The sequence below is a fragment of the Magallana gigas genome, chromosome 4, assembly GCF_963853765.1.
Source record: "Magallana gigas chromosome 4, xbMagGiga1.1, whole genome shotgun sequence".
NCBI classification, from domain to species: Eukaryota; Metazoa; Mollusca; class Bivalvia; order Ostreida; family Ostreidae; genus Magallana; species Magallana gigas.
In genome coordinates, this window is record NC_088856.1 from 3,778,408 (window position 1) to 3,793,483 (window position 15,076).

At 32.5% G+C, this 15,076-nt stretch overlaps 1 protein-coding gene across 1 annotated transcript; it reads left to right on the top strand.

The window, feature by feature from the left end:
• Positions 1-2,300: 2,300 nt before the first annotated feature.
• On the top strand, positions 2,301-10,329 carry LOC136274714 (uncharacterized). The gene is made up of 11 exons (XM_066082217.1): positions 2,301-2,325; positions 2,822-2,893; positions 3,425-3,496; positions 3,952-4,023; positions 4,988-5,065; positions 5,890-6,024; positions 6,238-8,046; positions 8,134-8,205; positions 8,688-8,765; positions 9,095-9,160; positions 9,694-10,329. Exons 1-11 carry the CDS (start codon positions 2,301-2,303, stop codon positions 9,903-9,905), a joined length of 2,691 nt encoding a protein of 896 aa, XP_065938289.1. The 3' UTR covers positions 9,906-10,329.
• Positions 10,330-15,076: the final 4,747 nt, after the last annotated feature.

Genomic DNA, 15,076 nt, shown 5'->3' on the forward strand with positions numbered 1-15,076 from the left:
TATGTACTCTACCAACTGAGCTATATATAGCCACCGATGATCAAACCAGTCCGACTTTCACACATATATGTGTAAATTCATTTTCATTAAATACCCACCCTGCAAAAATCTATGAAATTGCTTTTTTTGTTTTTAGCATTGATGCAACTAACACTGAAAGAAAGGGGAGGTATATAAATGACGAGGAAGTCGGAAGTCCGTTGAATAACTGTGTTATGCGCCTTTTGGTTATCGAGAATTATCCAAGGCTCTGCCTCTTTGCAAATAGAGATATTAAAGCTGGAGAAGAGTTAAGATATGATTATGGGGAAGCCAACCTACCTTGGCGACAAGTATGTGACAATTTTAATAATTGTTGATGTGTTAATGTGATTAAAATGTCAAAAGCATTTCAAATATATATATATAATTTAACATTTCATATTGTTTTTACAACAAGAATTAGTATAATCAGTGAATCAATTAATTTGTAACCTGTGTAATATTTTCAGAGTTCACTGCATGAGAGTACACGTAGTTCAGAACTGCACAGTAATAGATACCATTAACATATCATTAAATAACATTTCATTCATGAATTGTTTACATATAGTTTTAATATTTTAAAAAATTCAAACTTGTTACTTTTATTCAACCAAAAGTTATATACATGTACAAGTAATACTATAGATTCCTAATTAAATTCTAGAAACTATGAAAAAAATTTGGCGTTCGCAATTTTATATTCTTGTGATTTGATGCAAAACAGTTAAATGGCTGAAATAAGGACTAGCTTAAAATAAGGAATCTATAGTATTAATCGATTTTATATTAAAATATGATTTCAGCACACTTTTTAATATTTTGAATTATGGATTTTAAAAAACTGTAAGGGATTGTCGGAAAATTTTAATTGAATAAACCTTTTTTACTGACAAAAATGCAGGTATATGTAGGCAATGACAAATATTTTCATATTAATGTCACCAAAAACTGTTATACATTTCATAGCGGTCAATGCTTGTTTACTGCAGAGCTTAAACATAATCATATTGACTTCATTTTTGAGACTTATTAATATAATACTTCATTTATTACTCTTGAAGATGACAAATAATTGTGCAATTTAAAATGAAAAAAAAATTAAATTGTGATTTAAAATAGTATATGTCTCGGGCAGCTTTTCTTTGATTTGTATATGTGGAAGGGGGGGGGGGTTACATAAACTCTTTAGTGTTCAAGAAAAAGATTAATTCTTCATCACGAAGACTGCATTCTTACCGATAATTTGAGACATTTGATTGGCTGAATAACTGGGTTATGTTCTAAACTCTGAATGCATTGCATTTCTCAAAGACTGCTAAATGGAATTATGCAAACTTTGGAAAATGATTTAATAATGGTCTACAAAAAAAACCTCTTTTTTTAAACTGAAATTTGGGTTTATGAATCCATAATCTAAGATAGAAAAGCTGCGGCCTTTTCAAATAATCATTTGTTTAAAATTTACAAATTGTATGTTGCAATGTTCATATTAAACTTTTTAAGCTTTATTATTCAAATAATATTACCTTTTACATTGTACTATGTTGCACTTTTTCAGAAAGTTATAAATCTTTCTAATTCATCATTACATTGTATATTACAAACTTTGATAAATTATATCATGTTTCCTCTCTGTAAACCATTCGGCGGCCTCCTCATGCATATAAGCCCTATACAACAAGCATTCTGAGAGTATTGCATAAGCAATACACGTCCCCTACCGGTTTGTAGAAATTTGTGAAAACAATGCACTGGTAGTGCAGAATATCATTCTTACCGTCTTCTGTACCCCGAATCAACAGACCAACCCGATAACGAACCCGATTGTAATATACAAAAAACCCTGTCGATTAAATTAATAACACAATGCTTGAAACTATTTTATAGAACTTATTTGTTTGTTAGAAACAATAAAAGGAATTGTCCAAGTAATGCACGATATTATTACTTACTACATACTTTCCTTGTTTATTCAATACACATCGAACCCGATACCGAACCCGAACATTAAAAAATTGGAATATAAAAAATTAATTTTCTCAAAAATATGTCAACCAGACACTACAAAAATGTAAACTTGATCTGTAGTTTGATATTTTGAAGCTGTTCAGCAAATTTCATGTCATTCCTCAAACTCATAAAGATCGAAAAAAAGCGTGGAAAACTGAAGTGGGACAGACAAACGGACGGACGGACAGACAGACTGACGGATGCAGAGGAAAGCTATAGTCCCCTCCGGTGAAACCGGTAGTGGACTAATAAAACATGCATACAGAATGTGCCAGGGTTCACCTACTTCTTGTATGTTTTTAAACGGTGACCAAATGCGATGTTTTTACAAAGTTTGTGAGCCACAGTAAGGTTGACATCTAAAATAAAAGTTAAATGTGATTAACAAAAACCAGGAAAGTTTTTTTTAATACAGTTACCATAATGTGCAAATCATAAGAAATTATAAATTTTTGATTTCGATGAAATTCACAATTTTCTGTTGGGGAAAAATCTTTTAAACAAGTTTATTAACGGTATGTAAGTTTTAATTCATTTGTTTTCCAATATTTACTAAAAATCAATCAAAATGACTGTATTTTATGTATACTGTAAAACAGATGAAAATTTATATTTTCCTTGTAAGACAAAAACTTTTTTTTTAGCATTCTAACCCCTGCTTTGAACTTCCTTTTGCATGTGTCTTGCACTCCTGAGATTCCATACTCAGCTTCAAAATATTGAAATCTTGTACTGTATTGATTTTGACTTATTTCTTTCAATTGTTACAACTATTTTTCTCTTTAAGATTCACCTGATGATAATCCATTTGATGATAACCCATTTGATGTCAACTATGACAGTGAGGAGAACGATGAAGGTTACTTTTACTTAATGTTTCTAGTGTTCATTTTGATTTGATACATGTACATGTATTAAAATGTATTTAATATTTATGTGTAACATGTCATAACAAATACTGGTACACATTTCCTGCACATGTGGTGAATTTCCTTTCCATTTTGCATGCAATTCTCACACATATGAGTGAATTTCTTCGCCAGTGTACATTTACTACACATGTAGTGAGTTTCATTGTCCATATTCATTTAAATTACCACACACATGTAGTGAGTCTCCTTGTCCATATTCATTTAAATTACCACACACATGTAGTGAGTTTCCTTGCCAATATACATTTCCACACACATGTAGTGAGTTTCCTTGCCAATATACATTTCCACACACATGTAGAGAGTTTCCTTGTCCATATTCATTTATATTTTTCAGTGTCTTTGCTTGTGATAACATGATAACATAGTTAATTTTGTACTATACAGTCCATTAAATTCAAATAGCGTATAATTTGGGTGCAAGCAGGGTTTGCTTATTTATATTTTCTTCAATATAGAAACTATTGATACTGACACAGAGAGTGAAAAAGAAGTTGATGATGATTCCAACACTGCATCCCCTGTGGAAGGTACTTTTCATTCAGTTGATTAGATACAGATTTTTTTTAATATTTCAGAGTTAGGTGGCTTATCATCAACTATTAAGCAGGGTTTGCTTATTTATATTTAAATATTTAATTGTACAACTGCTGGAAATTGTCAAATCCATCATAAAGCTCTTCGACCTTCATTGGATTTGATCATGCCCCGACCAAAATTATCACCCCATAATACTGAAAGAATGATTCCTTATTCCTTAATAACTACCACACACATGTAGTGAGTTTCCTTGCCAATATACATTATCTTCACACACGTAGTGAGTTTTGTTTTCAGTATACATTTATCACGCACATTTAAAAAGCAGACTTTAATGAAATTGATTATGCGGACAAAGGTTTGTTTATAAATCATGTTTTTATTTTCTGTCTATTCCCCAAGAATTTTCAAGGCTGTTTATTGATGTGTCTTTTCTTCAATATAGAAACTATTGATACTGAAACAGAGAGTGAAATAGAAGTTGATGATGATTCCAACACTGCATCCCCTGTGGAAGGTACTTTTCATTCAGTTGATTAGATACAGATCTTTTTTAATATTCCAGAGTTAGGTGGCCTATTAAAGTAGAAGGTATTGCAACAAATGTTTCAAATATAAGTAGTGTGTGCACTGTTCAACCTGCCAACTGTGCAATCCCGTACACTGGACATTCTGACCTCATACTTGTATTTTATTCCTAATTTTTTTATAATGTATCTAGAATAAAACACTGTACACTGTAAGTTTCATAACCTGAGGGTTTTTTTTTTTATCAAAGAACTTTGAGTAATTCAACACATTACACAATGTACATGCACAGTAATTGCTTGTTGGTTCAGGTTACATAGATGTCCTGTAAGGTTAAAAGTTATGGTCGTTTTAGAGCATAGTTAATTACATTTTCTAGTTAATAGTAAATACAGTAAAACACGCTTATAACGAAGTGCCAGGGACGTGAGAAATTACTTCGTTATAAGCATAATTCATTATATCTGTCAAGTTTACAATATGTAATAAAGTCTCAAGGAATAAAAATCACTTCGCAGTAAGCATCAATTCATTATGAGCGTGTTCGCTTTAACCGTGTTTTACTGTAGTGTGTACTGTGTAATTTCATACCTTTTGTGCTACTTGAGGTGAATTTTTATCGAGATGTAATTAACATTGTATATTGTATTGCAGTTCCATGTAATAGTAGAAAGCTAAGCACAGAGAGATCATCATGCCCACCCCATGCAAAACCTGAGGCTCAAGGACAAGGTATTATCTTTGATTATATAGATTTAAAACTTTTTACGGACACCACCTGCCAGTTGCCATTAGTGACAGTAACTTAATTGCATATATTACAGTTTATTATTATAGAATTTTAATTATACAAATATTATTCAACTAACTAAAGGTGATCAGTTAATTACCGTTTGTGCTGCTTGAGGTGAATTATTATCGAGATGTAATTAACATTGTATATTGTATTGCAGTTCCATGTAAAAGTAGAAAGCTAAGCACAGAGAGATCTTCATGCCCACCCCATGCAAAACCTGAGGCTCAAGGACAAGGTATTATCTTTGATTATATGAATTTTCATTCTTTTAGGGACACCTCTTGCTAGTTGCAATTAGTGACAGTAACTTAATTGCATATATTTCAATTTAGGTGAAGTGATAACATGATAACACAATTGATTTGTACTATACAGTCCATTAAATTCAAATAACGTATAATTTGGGCGCAAGCAGGATTTGCTTATTTATTTTCAAATATTTAATCGTACAATTGCTGAAAATTGTCAAATCTATCATAAAGCCTCTCGAGCTTCATTGGATTTGATCATGCCCCGACCAAAATTATCACCTCATAATAATGAAAGAATGATTCCTTATTCCTTATTAACTACTACACACATGTAGTGAGTTTCCTTGCCACTATACATTATCTTCACACACGTAGTGAGTTTTCTTTCAATACACATTTATCACGCACATTTAAAAAGCAGGTACATCAATTATCAGTCATTACTTTGCAATAAAGCATTCATGCAATAGTAACTTTGAGATAGAGTAAATCACAATGTCAGTAAGTTAAGAGGTAGGTTATAATGTAAAGTGAGACTGCATTAAGACTTTGGGGGATCAAGAGTTTTGAGAGATTTAGAGTTTAGAAAGTCGAGATTAAATTTATCTAGTTATATAAGGAAAAACAATTGGCACAGGAGAGTCCAAATAGAAGATAGGCTGATTATTTTCACTGGCTAAAATATTTCAAACATGATTTGTTAGGAATATTTTTTTCCATAGGTTTAAATTTATATGTAATATTAAATTAAAAAAATTTAGTTTGTGGCAATAAAAAATGGACATAAAATTTTCAGAAATAATTTCAGAAATTTTAGAACACCCGTCTGATGATGATTGTGATGAAATAGCTGAGATCAGTGATTATGATGATGACAGAGATGATGATTATTATCCATCTGAAAATGAGAGTGAGGGAGATGGTGATCTATTAGTTGAATCAGGTATATTCCTTGACCATAATTTCATGCTGTATTTCCTAACACAAATTATTATTTACTTTCATACAATTTAGAACACAAACACTTTCATAATTTCTGTCTTTTTTAATTAAAAAATGCTAAACTTAAAGAAACATTAAAAAAACCCAGAAATATATTGCATTTTGTATATAATGTTCATATCAAGGCTATGCATGTTTTATTTTGTGTTTGTAGATGATTCTTATGAGACCCCTAAAACTACACATGTCAGTGACAGTGAAGAAGAGAAAGATGAACATTCCTCAGTCAGTCAAGTGTTTCCAATGTTACAGGGGACAGAGAAGGCAATAACTTTTATGAAATCAGATAAATCAGCAAAGGGACATTACAGTAACAAAAGGCATGCTTGTCTTTTCTGTGAAAAGGTTATGCCAAATATGGCTAGACATCTGTCACTAAAGCACCATGAAGAAGCTGAGGTTGCCAAAATTCTTATTTTGCCCAAAAAAAGCAAGGAACGAAGACGCCTATGGGAGGAAATAGTCAACAAGGGAAATTTCCATCACAATTACTCTGTTATTGAGAAAGGAAAAGGAATAATTATTCCCAAATACAGGAAAGACGACAAATCTAAAGCTGATGTCAAAGATTATGTACCATGTTATTATTGTAAAGGATTTTACAAACGAACAGAACTTTGGAAACATACTGCTTCTTGTGGAGGAAAATCCAAGGAACTTAAATCACATACACGGAACCATGTGAAACTTGGTCGATTGTTACTTCCTACATCATGCAATAATGTGCAGTTTGAACTAAAAGTGCTGAATGTAATGAGAGATGATAAGGTGAAATCAGTTGTCATGACAGACAGACGTATTATAGATTTGGGGGTTAGAATGTTTCAAAAGCATGGTCACGAGGAGCATAAATACTTATACATATCCCAGAAAATTAGAGAACTTGGGAGATTGTTGTTGTTTTGCAAGAAGAGATCTATCAATTGTGTGGATGATTTGTTGAAAACAAGCAACTGGGATATCTTGATAGAATCAATTAAGTCAGTATGTGGTTTTTTAGATACAAAGAGAAGCTATACTGCTCCATCTCTTGCAATAAAACTTGGTCAAAGTTTAGTGAAGTGTGCAAACTACATGAAATCAGAGGGGTTAAAGGAAAGCAACGAAGAGAAGGTTAAAACTGCTGATGCTTTTCTCACCTTATATGAAAATGAATGGACAGAAAGTGTTTCATCCCATGCACATTCAACTTTAAATGAGAAGAAATATAACAAGCACCTTATTATTCCACTGGTTGAGGATGTTAAAAAGTTAAGCAATTTTTTGCATCAACAAGCATATGAGCTGCGCGCAGAAATAGAAGTAGGGAAATCAGACTTGTATCCTGAACTTGCTCAGGTGTGTTTGGCACAAGTCATTCTATTTAATCGGCGACGTAGTGGAGAAGCAGAGAGAATGACTGTGTTAGCCTATAATGATGCGTTGAAGGGTAGTGGAGAAACAGATCCTGTTATTTTGAGTACCCTCAATGAGTTTGAGAAAACGTTATGTAAATCCCATTTACGAGTAGAGATTAAGGGAAAGAGGGGGAGAAAAGTGCCAGTACTTTTTACAGAAGAAATGAAGAAGTCTATTGACATTCTTCTGGAAGCTAGAGAAGAAGCTGGTGTCACGCAACCATATCTGTTTTCAAGGCCAGGGATATCCAAACCATATAGAGGCACAGACTGTATTCGAAAGTTTTGTAACTTAGCTCAGCTTCAGAACCCTAGTGCAATTACTTCAACAAAACTCCGAAAACAACTTGCGACACTAGCTCAGATCTTGAACCTTAGTGAAACTTCGCAAGATATTCTTGCCACATTCCAGGGCCATGATATTAGGGTGCATAGGGAGTTCTACCGGTTACCCGAGAGTACACTACAAGTTGCCAAAGTCTCTAAAATTTTACATGGAATCAATAATGGGACCATTGAAAAATTCAAAGGAAAAGACTTTGATGAAATTGATTTCGCTGACAAAGGTGTGTTTATAAATCATGTTTTTGTTTTCAGTCTATTCCCCAAGAATTTTTAAGGCTGTTTATTGATGTGTCTTTTCTTTAATTTAGAAACTATTGATAGTGAATCAGAGAGTGAAATAGAAGTTGATGATGATTCCAACACTGCATCCCCTATGGAAGGTACTTTTCATTCAGTTGATTAGATCCAGATCTTTTTTAATATTCCAGAGTTAGGTGGCCTATTAAAGTAGAAGGTATTGCAACAAATGTTTCAAATATAAGTAGTGTGTGCACTGTTCAACCTGCCAACTGTGCAATCCCGTACACTGGACATTCTGACCTCATACTTGTATTTTATTCCTAATTTTTTTATAATGTATCTAGAATAAAACACTGTACACTGTAAGTTTCATAACCTGAGGGTTTTTTTTTTGGTCAAAGAACTTTGAGTAATTCAACACATTACACAATGTACATGCACAGTAATTGCTTGTTGGTTCAGGTTACATAGATGTCCTGTAAGGTTAAAAGTTATGGTCGTTTTAGAGCATAGTAAATTACATTTTCTAGTTAATAGTAAGTAGTGTATACTGTGTAATTTCATACCTTTAGTGCTACTTGAGGTGAATTTTTATCGAGATGTAATTAACATTGTATTGCAGTTCCATGTAATAGTAGAAAGCTAAGCACAGAGAGATCATCATGCCCACCCCATGCAAAACCTGAGGCTCAAGGACAAGGTATTATCTTTGATTATATAGATTTAAAACTTTTTACGGACACCACCTGTCAGTTGCCATTAGTGACAGTAACTTAATTGCATATATATATATTACAATTTAGGTCAAGTATTATTCAACTTAGGTGATCAGGCGATTTCCTTTTTGTTACAGTGAAACTCCTAAAAACTAGCAGAATTTTCAGTTCTTTATAAACCTAAGAAACTACCAATCTCTTAAATCTTACCATTTATAATTTGGTTTAAAAAGTGGATGTTGGAGAGAAATTTCATGGTAAAGGAATTTAAAGGAATGCTAATATTACATTGTATGTCTGTTCAATGTTACAGGCTTTGCAGATGGAAAACCGCTGATGGAACCCAGTTCATCTAGGACGTCAGGAGGGAGAAAACGAGGTATGTAGAAAATCTAATATCATTTTGAGGATAAATTACACAAATACTTTTTCTATTGATTCCGAATTAACAGATATTTTTATAAAACTATTTTAAAGTAAACCCATTTGTAGTGTCTTAAGGAATTAGTCCAGGACCTATTAAAATGGTAGGTCAATGATAGGCATTGAATATTTAGATAGCAATATTTTCAATGTTCAGGTTCATAAATAGTTTAATTTTTATGTAGCTTAGAATGTGGGTTTGAGCCTTCAACACACAGTAAATGTACAATACCTTTACTTAGATATTCAGTTTTATATCTTTTTTTATATCCAACCTAAAAAAAATTCCACTACTTTTTTAAATTCTTGGATACAATGAATAAATGAATATCTTTTTACTATATTTCATACAATTATAACATTCAAAGGAAGCATACCAATTTTTGAATGAAGACTATACATTTGGGCTGAAGAACAAATAACCTTAATGACAAAAATATGATATAAATACAGCAATTTTAAAATAATAAAATCTTATTTCTTTTACAGCCAGTGTTCAACGTCACACATGGACTGCTGTAGAAAAGGCATCCTTGGAGCGACAGTTTAATAACTTTATCAAACTAGGGAAAACTCCTGGTCAGCTTGACTGTTTAAATGCCATTAGGAAGGAAAAGGCATTATCAGGCTTCACTTGGCGCAATGTGAAGTTTGCTGTCAAAAACATTATTACCTCTCGTCTGAGAAGTTGCAGAAAATGAAATTCCACGTGGTCACAACGTTAAATTTCTATGTGTTATAATTATGTTACCGTAATGAAGTTCGAATGCATACTGTTTGTGCTGGATTATCAATTTGTTAATAGCATTATGCCAGTATCTAAATTTAATACAGGGTGCATGCATTTGTGACAAATGCTTATTGGCTTATACAAATGTACATTTTTTTTTGTCTGTTATTCTACTTCCTATTCCATGAAACCTTTTGAAATGGCAGAAATGGGTAGACATTTGACATTTTAATTGATTAAATATGATCAGAAATGTAAAGAAGGGCACGCATCATGCATGCTAATGTCATTAATTGAATTCATAAACAAAATTTCATATATCATGAATTACTATGAAATTATGTACTTTTAAATTTTAGCTTAAAAGATGTTTGATCCTTAAATAAAATGAATTATAATTAAGATTCTGTAGTTGATTTATGTTTTGTTTGAAGAAGTGTTCAAAGTCCACAGGTCTAGATTATACAAAGCAAGTGGCAAATAGGAATTTATTTAATTTAAACAGTATATGTTTTTAAAGAAATGAAACACACATGAAGACTTTTCAATTCAATTAGATTTTCTTATAAATTCAGTCTTGATAAGCTGCGTAAAAATCAGCAAAAAATCGTAATTATTTAAGTCATACAGTAAATGTGTAAAGTCTTTTATAGGCAAAACAGTTAATAATAAAAGCATACAAGTTGCAATGGTACTAGACTGTGCATGTCCATTGACAAGAAATATTACTCGTATATGTTTCAAATTACAATACTTATAACATAAAATGTGGAATGAATTTACACAATTGAATTATATATAATGTAATTAACATAAGATTCTTTGTATCGAAGTAGGGTTTAGTCCTAAATATAATGTAGTTTAAATAGAAAACGTGCATACGTGGAGAAAAGTGTGAAATGCAGTTCAATTTTATTTATCCAGAATTCTCTTAGTATATATTGTTCTCCACAAATTTGACAATATATGCGTCTTGAGTATACCATGATGAATTGATTAGATTAGCCTGAGGCAAATGTTAAGGAGTTGATCTAGAGGATGGAGTTTATTCATGTATTAGAATAATTCGTCTTGCAGCTTGCTGAAATTATTAGATCTCTCTCTCTCTCTCTCTCTCTCTCTCTCTCTCATTCTCTCTCTCTCTGTGTTCAGTAATAAATGGTTTATGTGGTAAATTTCCTTTGAATCTTCAGTCGATCACATGACTAGCTAGATGTATTGACTTTCGGGTAAATTAGGAAGAAATACACACTGTAGTGAGTTTCTGGTGTGTATTCACAATGAGTCATGTGACCTCATGTAGTGACTATCAGGTATAAAATCATAAACTTTTACAAAGAGATTTTGCTTATTTCAAATAGCAGAATAGTAAAAAGATGTCTTATATTACTTAGAAATATTATTATATATTAAATAGCACAACTAGAACATAGTGTAGCGAATTTCAGGTGTAAAGTCTGATGTAGTGAGTTTCGGCATAATGCAAGTATGTGTGTGTGTGTGTGTGTGTGTGTGTGTGTGTGTGTGTGTGTGTGTGTGTGTGTGTGTTATGCTTTAAGTATTAAAGCATTATCGATTTAAATGCCTGTGTACTAAATTTTGTAAATTGCCAGGTGAATCTTGTTGCAGATATTCGGTTTTAAGTTAAGTTTTTGGTGAATATGGCTACGAGCTACAATTCCATATATACAAAATTGCTAAAAATTAGTTAATAGAAATGTTACCGCATTCTAAGTTAAACCATTGGACAGGTAAAATGATCATTTAATAACTAATTGGCTTGAATTTGATTTTTGAGCAGGATTTTCCACCTATTTGAGAGTAATCTAATTTTTTTTAGAGTCAAACGAAAGATTAATTATGTTTTTTAAATCATTCCAGTCTAGCAGCACTTACAGAATAACAGTGTTCTTTTTCTTTGTGTTCTCTAGACGTTTCAATATTCACTGGCTTATTGAAAACTAACAATTGTCCGTGAAATCGTCGTAAGACAAAACAAATACTTCGGTACGATGGACTTGTGACTCAAAACGCGGATGTTAGTTCTGCAATTAGGAAGGCGAATTTACGTCTGTTGCATGACAATCGTAAAACGTAAATATAGTTCCAACGGGCATGTTGCGAGTCGCAATTTGTCTCCAAATAATACCGTACAAGACACCTGCGACTGACACGTCAAACGTTCGTTTGTCTTACGTTGTACTTGCAATCACCTTAATACATTTTCTTTGCTACGATTAGCCACGACTTTAACGAGGCGATTTATATAAATCAAGTGAATTTTGGCAGTTAAAATTTAAAAGACTGATATCGTACATATGTATTGAAATTCAAAAAAAATCAGAAGGTAAAGAGAAAGGATATATATGATGTAAAGATGAATGTTTCACTAAAAAGACAGTTTTAGTTATGGGTGCATGGTCCAATTGTTTTTGCTCTTAAGGTCAAATAATTTTCCATACAAACCAATTATCTTCGAAAGTTACAGACTTTCGCTCATTGACACGGGCAGAATTGGTTATCTTTCAAAGTTAGAAATATTCAAAGTAAATAAAATAATTTCTTCATGGGCAAAACAAAAAGCTAACAAAACTGCATCATGTGAATATTTAGAAAAGGGAACCGTTTGGTTTCGTCCTCAGAACGATTGCCAATGGGTTTATCCAACCCGCATGTTATGCATCGACTGCAACAGACTTTATGAATATTAGTGAACAAAATATACACTGGTTTATTTTTGATTTGCCAAATTATCATAACCTTTATATACAGCGATGTCTAAGTCGTCATACAATTACAATCGCCTCGACATCGGGGGCGAATCGAAATTTGGTGCGAGGCGAAATAACGCGGTACCTCTTTATGTCGTTGGTTTTGTAACCGTAATGTGTTTTAAGTTCTGTTTTCTTACATCATCTTTGATACCATTTTAACACCTGAGTACATTTTTTTAAATTCCATTTAATTTATAAATGTTGTACATCACGCTCCACGAGAACTTTAAATTGTATTCTTTTGTAAATCTGGAGCATAAATATCACCCTGGTGAAATGAACTATATACAAAAAATAATAAAAACAAGTGATCAAATAATTTGATTTGCTCCATTACAAGGAGTAATCAAAGTACTCATAGTACTGAAAAGCGCTAACCCAGCTTCTGAATGTATATCAAGGATAAACAGTGTATGTATATAGCATTGCAGCTTCTGTATTGCCACTATACTGTATTTCCTCATCACTGCGTGACACCCCCTGCAATGATGCATGTAAGCCCCGTACATTAAATTTACAATAGCGCGTATGATTCACAATAGCCCGTGCAGTTATGTGCATAAACTTGGGCCCCTGAAACTGGTTCCCTAACCAGTTTAAATGATGTATACTTCTGTTCATAGGGGCGGTTATTCGATGCACCGGAAGTAGACGTCTAACGACAATAAAGCGCTAGGCTATGCTTAGCACTTTAAAAATAAAATGTGAACAAATCCCGCATTTTATTAAAACAAGCACATTGCAAAAGTACAAAGGTATCAACATTGAGAATTTATGTACATGTACTAAAAGACGAATGATGTTAACATATACTGTAAATTCCTTATATTACGCGAGTACTTAATTCAGCGATCCTGCTGGTTTGAATCAAATCGTGGGAATATAAAATCGCAAATATGGACTTTTTTCCTCTTTTTCTTCTGGTTCTCAATCACAGAAAATAATGGCGAGATTTTAAATTCCGCGGAGGGTGCTTCTCGCAATTTAACGCGGATTATAATTCCTCGCGTTTAAAAGGGAATCTACAGTAATAAGGGTGCAATCATAACTATTTACAATGAGTTACTATAAAACAATGTATCCAGTATATGTTGCTAATATTTAAAATAAAAATTTAAAAAATGAAAGAAAGAAAAAACAAAACAAAACAAAAAAGCAGTGAAATCAAAAGCATACTGTTAGGGCAGATGCTAACAGTAAACGTTAGGGAAATGTTGACAAGATTTGATAGGCAATAAGGAAAAGAACGGAACATGGAATAATATATGATACCGAGAATAGACGCTGGATACAGTTTGACCATGTGATTCGACGTGACAAATATATGATCATAAGAAGAGCTGTTAAATGGTCTTCACCTGGAAAGAGGAGGTCTGAGAGAGCACATAGTATAGGATCATATAAATGGCTGTACTTAAATAAGATGAAGTGTTTACATACTTTATTGATGTTGTATTTTTAGTATATATCTAGTGAATTTTTACTGATAAGCCAAGAATGTCACTTCCTTAATAGAGTTAGAACTACAAGGCAGGAATGGATGCTCCGACCTTTTTTGTTCATGTATTCTTATTATTATTTGGTTCAATATACCCATTGATGTTACGTGAGTATTAATCTGTTTGTTTCTCTTTTGGGTTCTGATACATATGTTCGATTTCCCGAAGCCGCGACGCCAAAAATATGCATTTTAAAATACAGGCAGGTTTTTATCTTCGCTTATTTATCCATGTGTGTGTGTCTAAAGACTTAAGAAAAAAACGGGTATTTCTTTTAAAGATATGATCGGCATGTAATATCATTGGTCGTAATTCGAATGCATTAAACATGATAAATAAGATATACAGCACCTATTTGTTTATTTCCGAAATAGCAATGCATGAATAAACTTTACTTTTAGTAGGCGAATTATTCCTCCGATGAATAAACTTACGCATATGTGAAGAAAAACGTGCATTGATCATTATGCATGTAATCTTATTTTTTACTATGAAAGCAAATGCATAAGAGTAACATTTTTAGTAATTTACGTGTTATTTAAGATTTAAATGAGGTTGTCATTGCATAGCAAAGCGCAATGCGTGTGCAAATAGTAAAATTTGCTGGATGCCTCATATGGACACAACTGTGATCAGCCGAAGCCATTCACAAAAACTCATACAAGTAAAAGCTTTCCAAAAAGCTTGCCTGACTAAAATTATTCAATGGAAGCATGCACGTATCATTTAGGCCATCTTATCAGAAACGAATTTTAATTTTCGCTGCTGATCATAAATTTATAAACGGAACGTGTAAATTTAAGGCGAAATGTCAGTCTTTTCTTCGATCTAGAACATGTACATATATATCACTTGAAATTAAATCATTT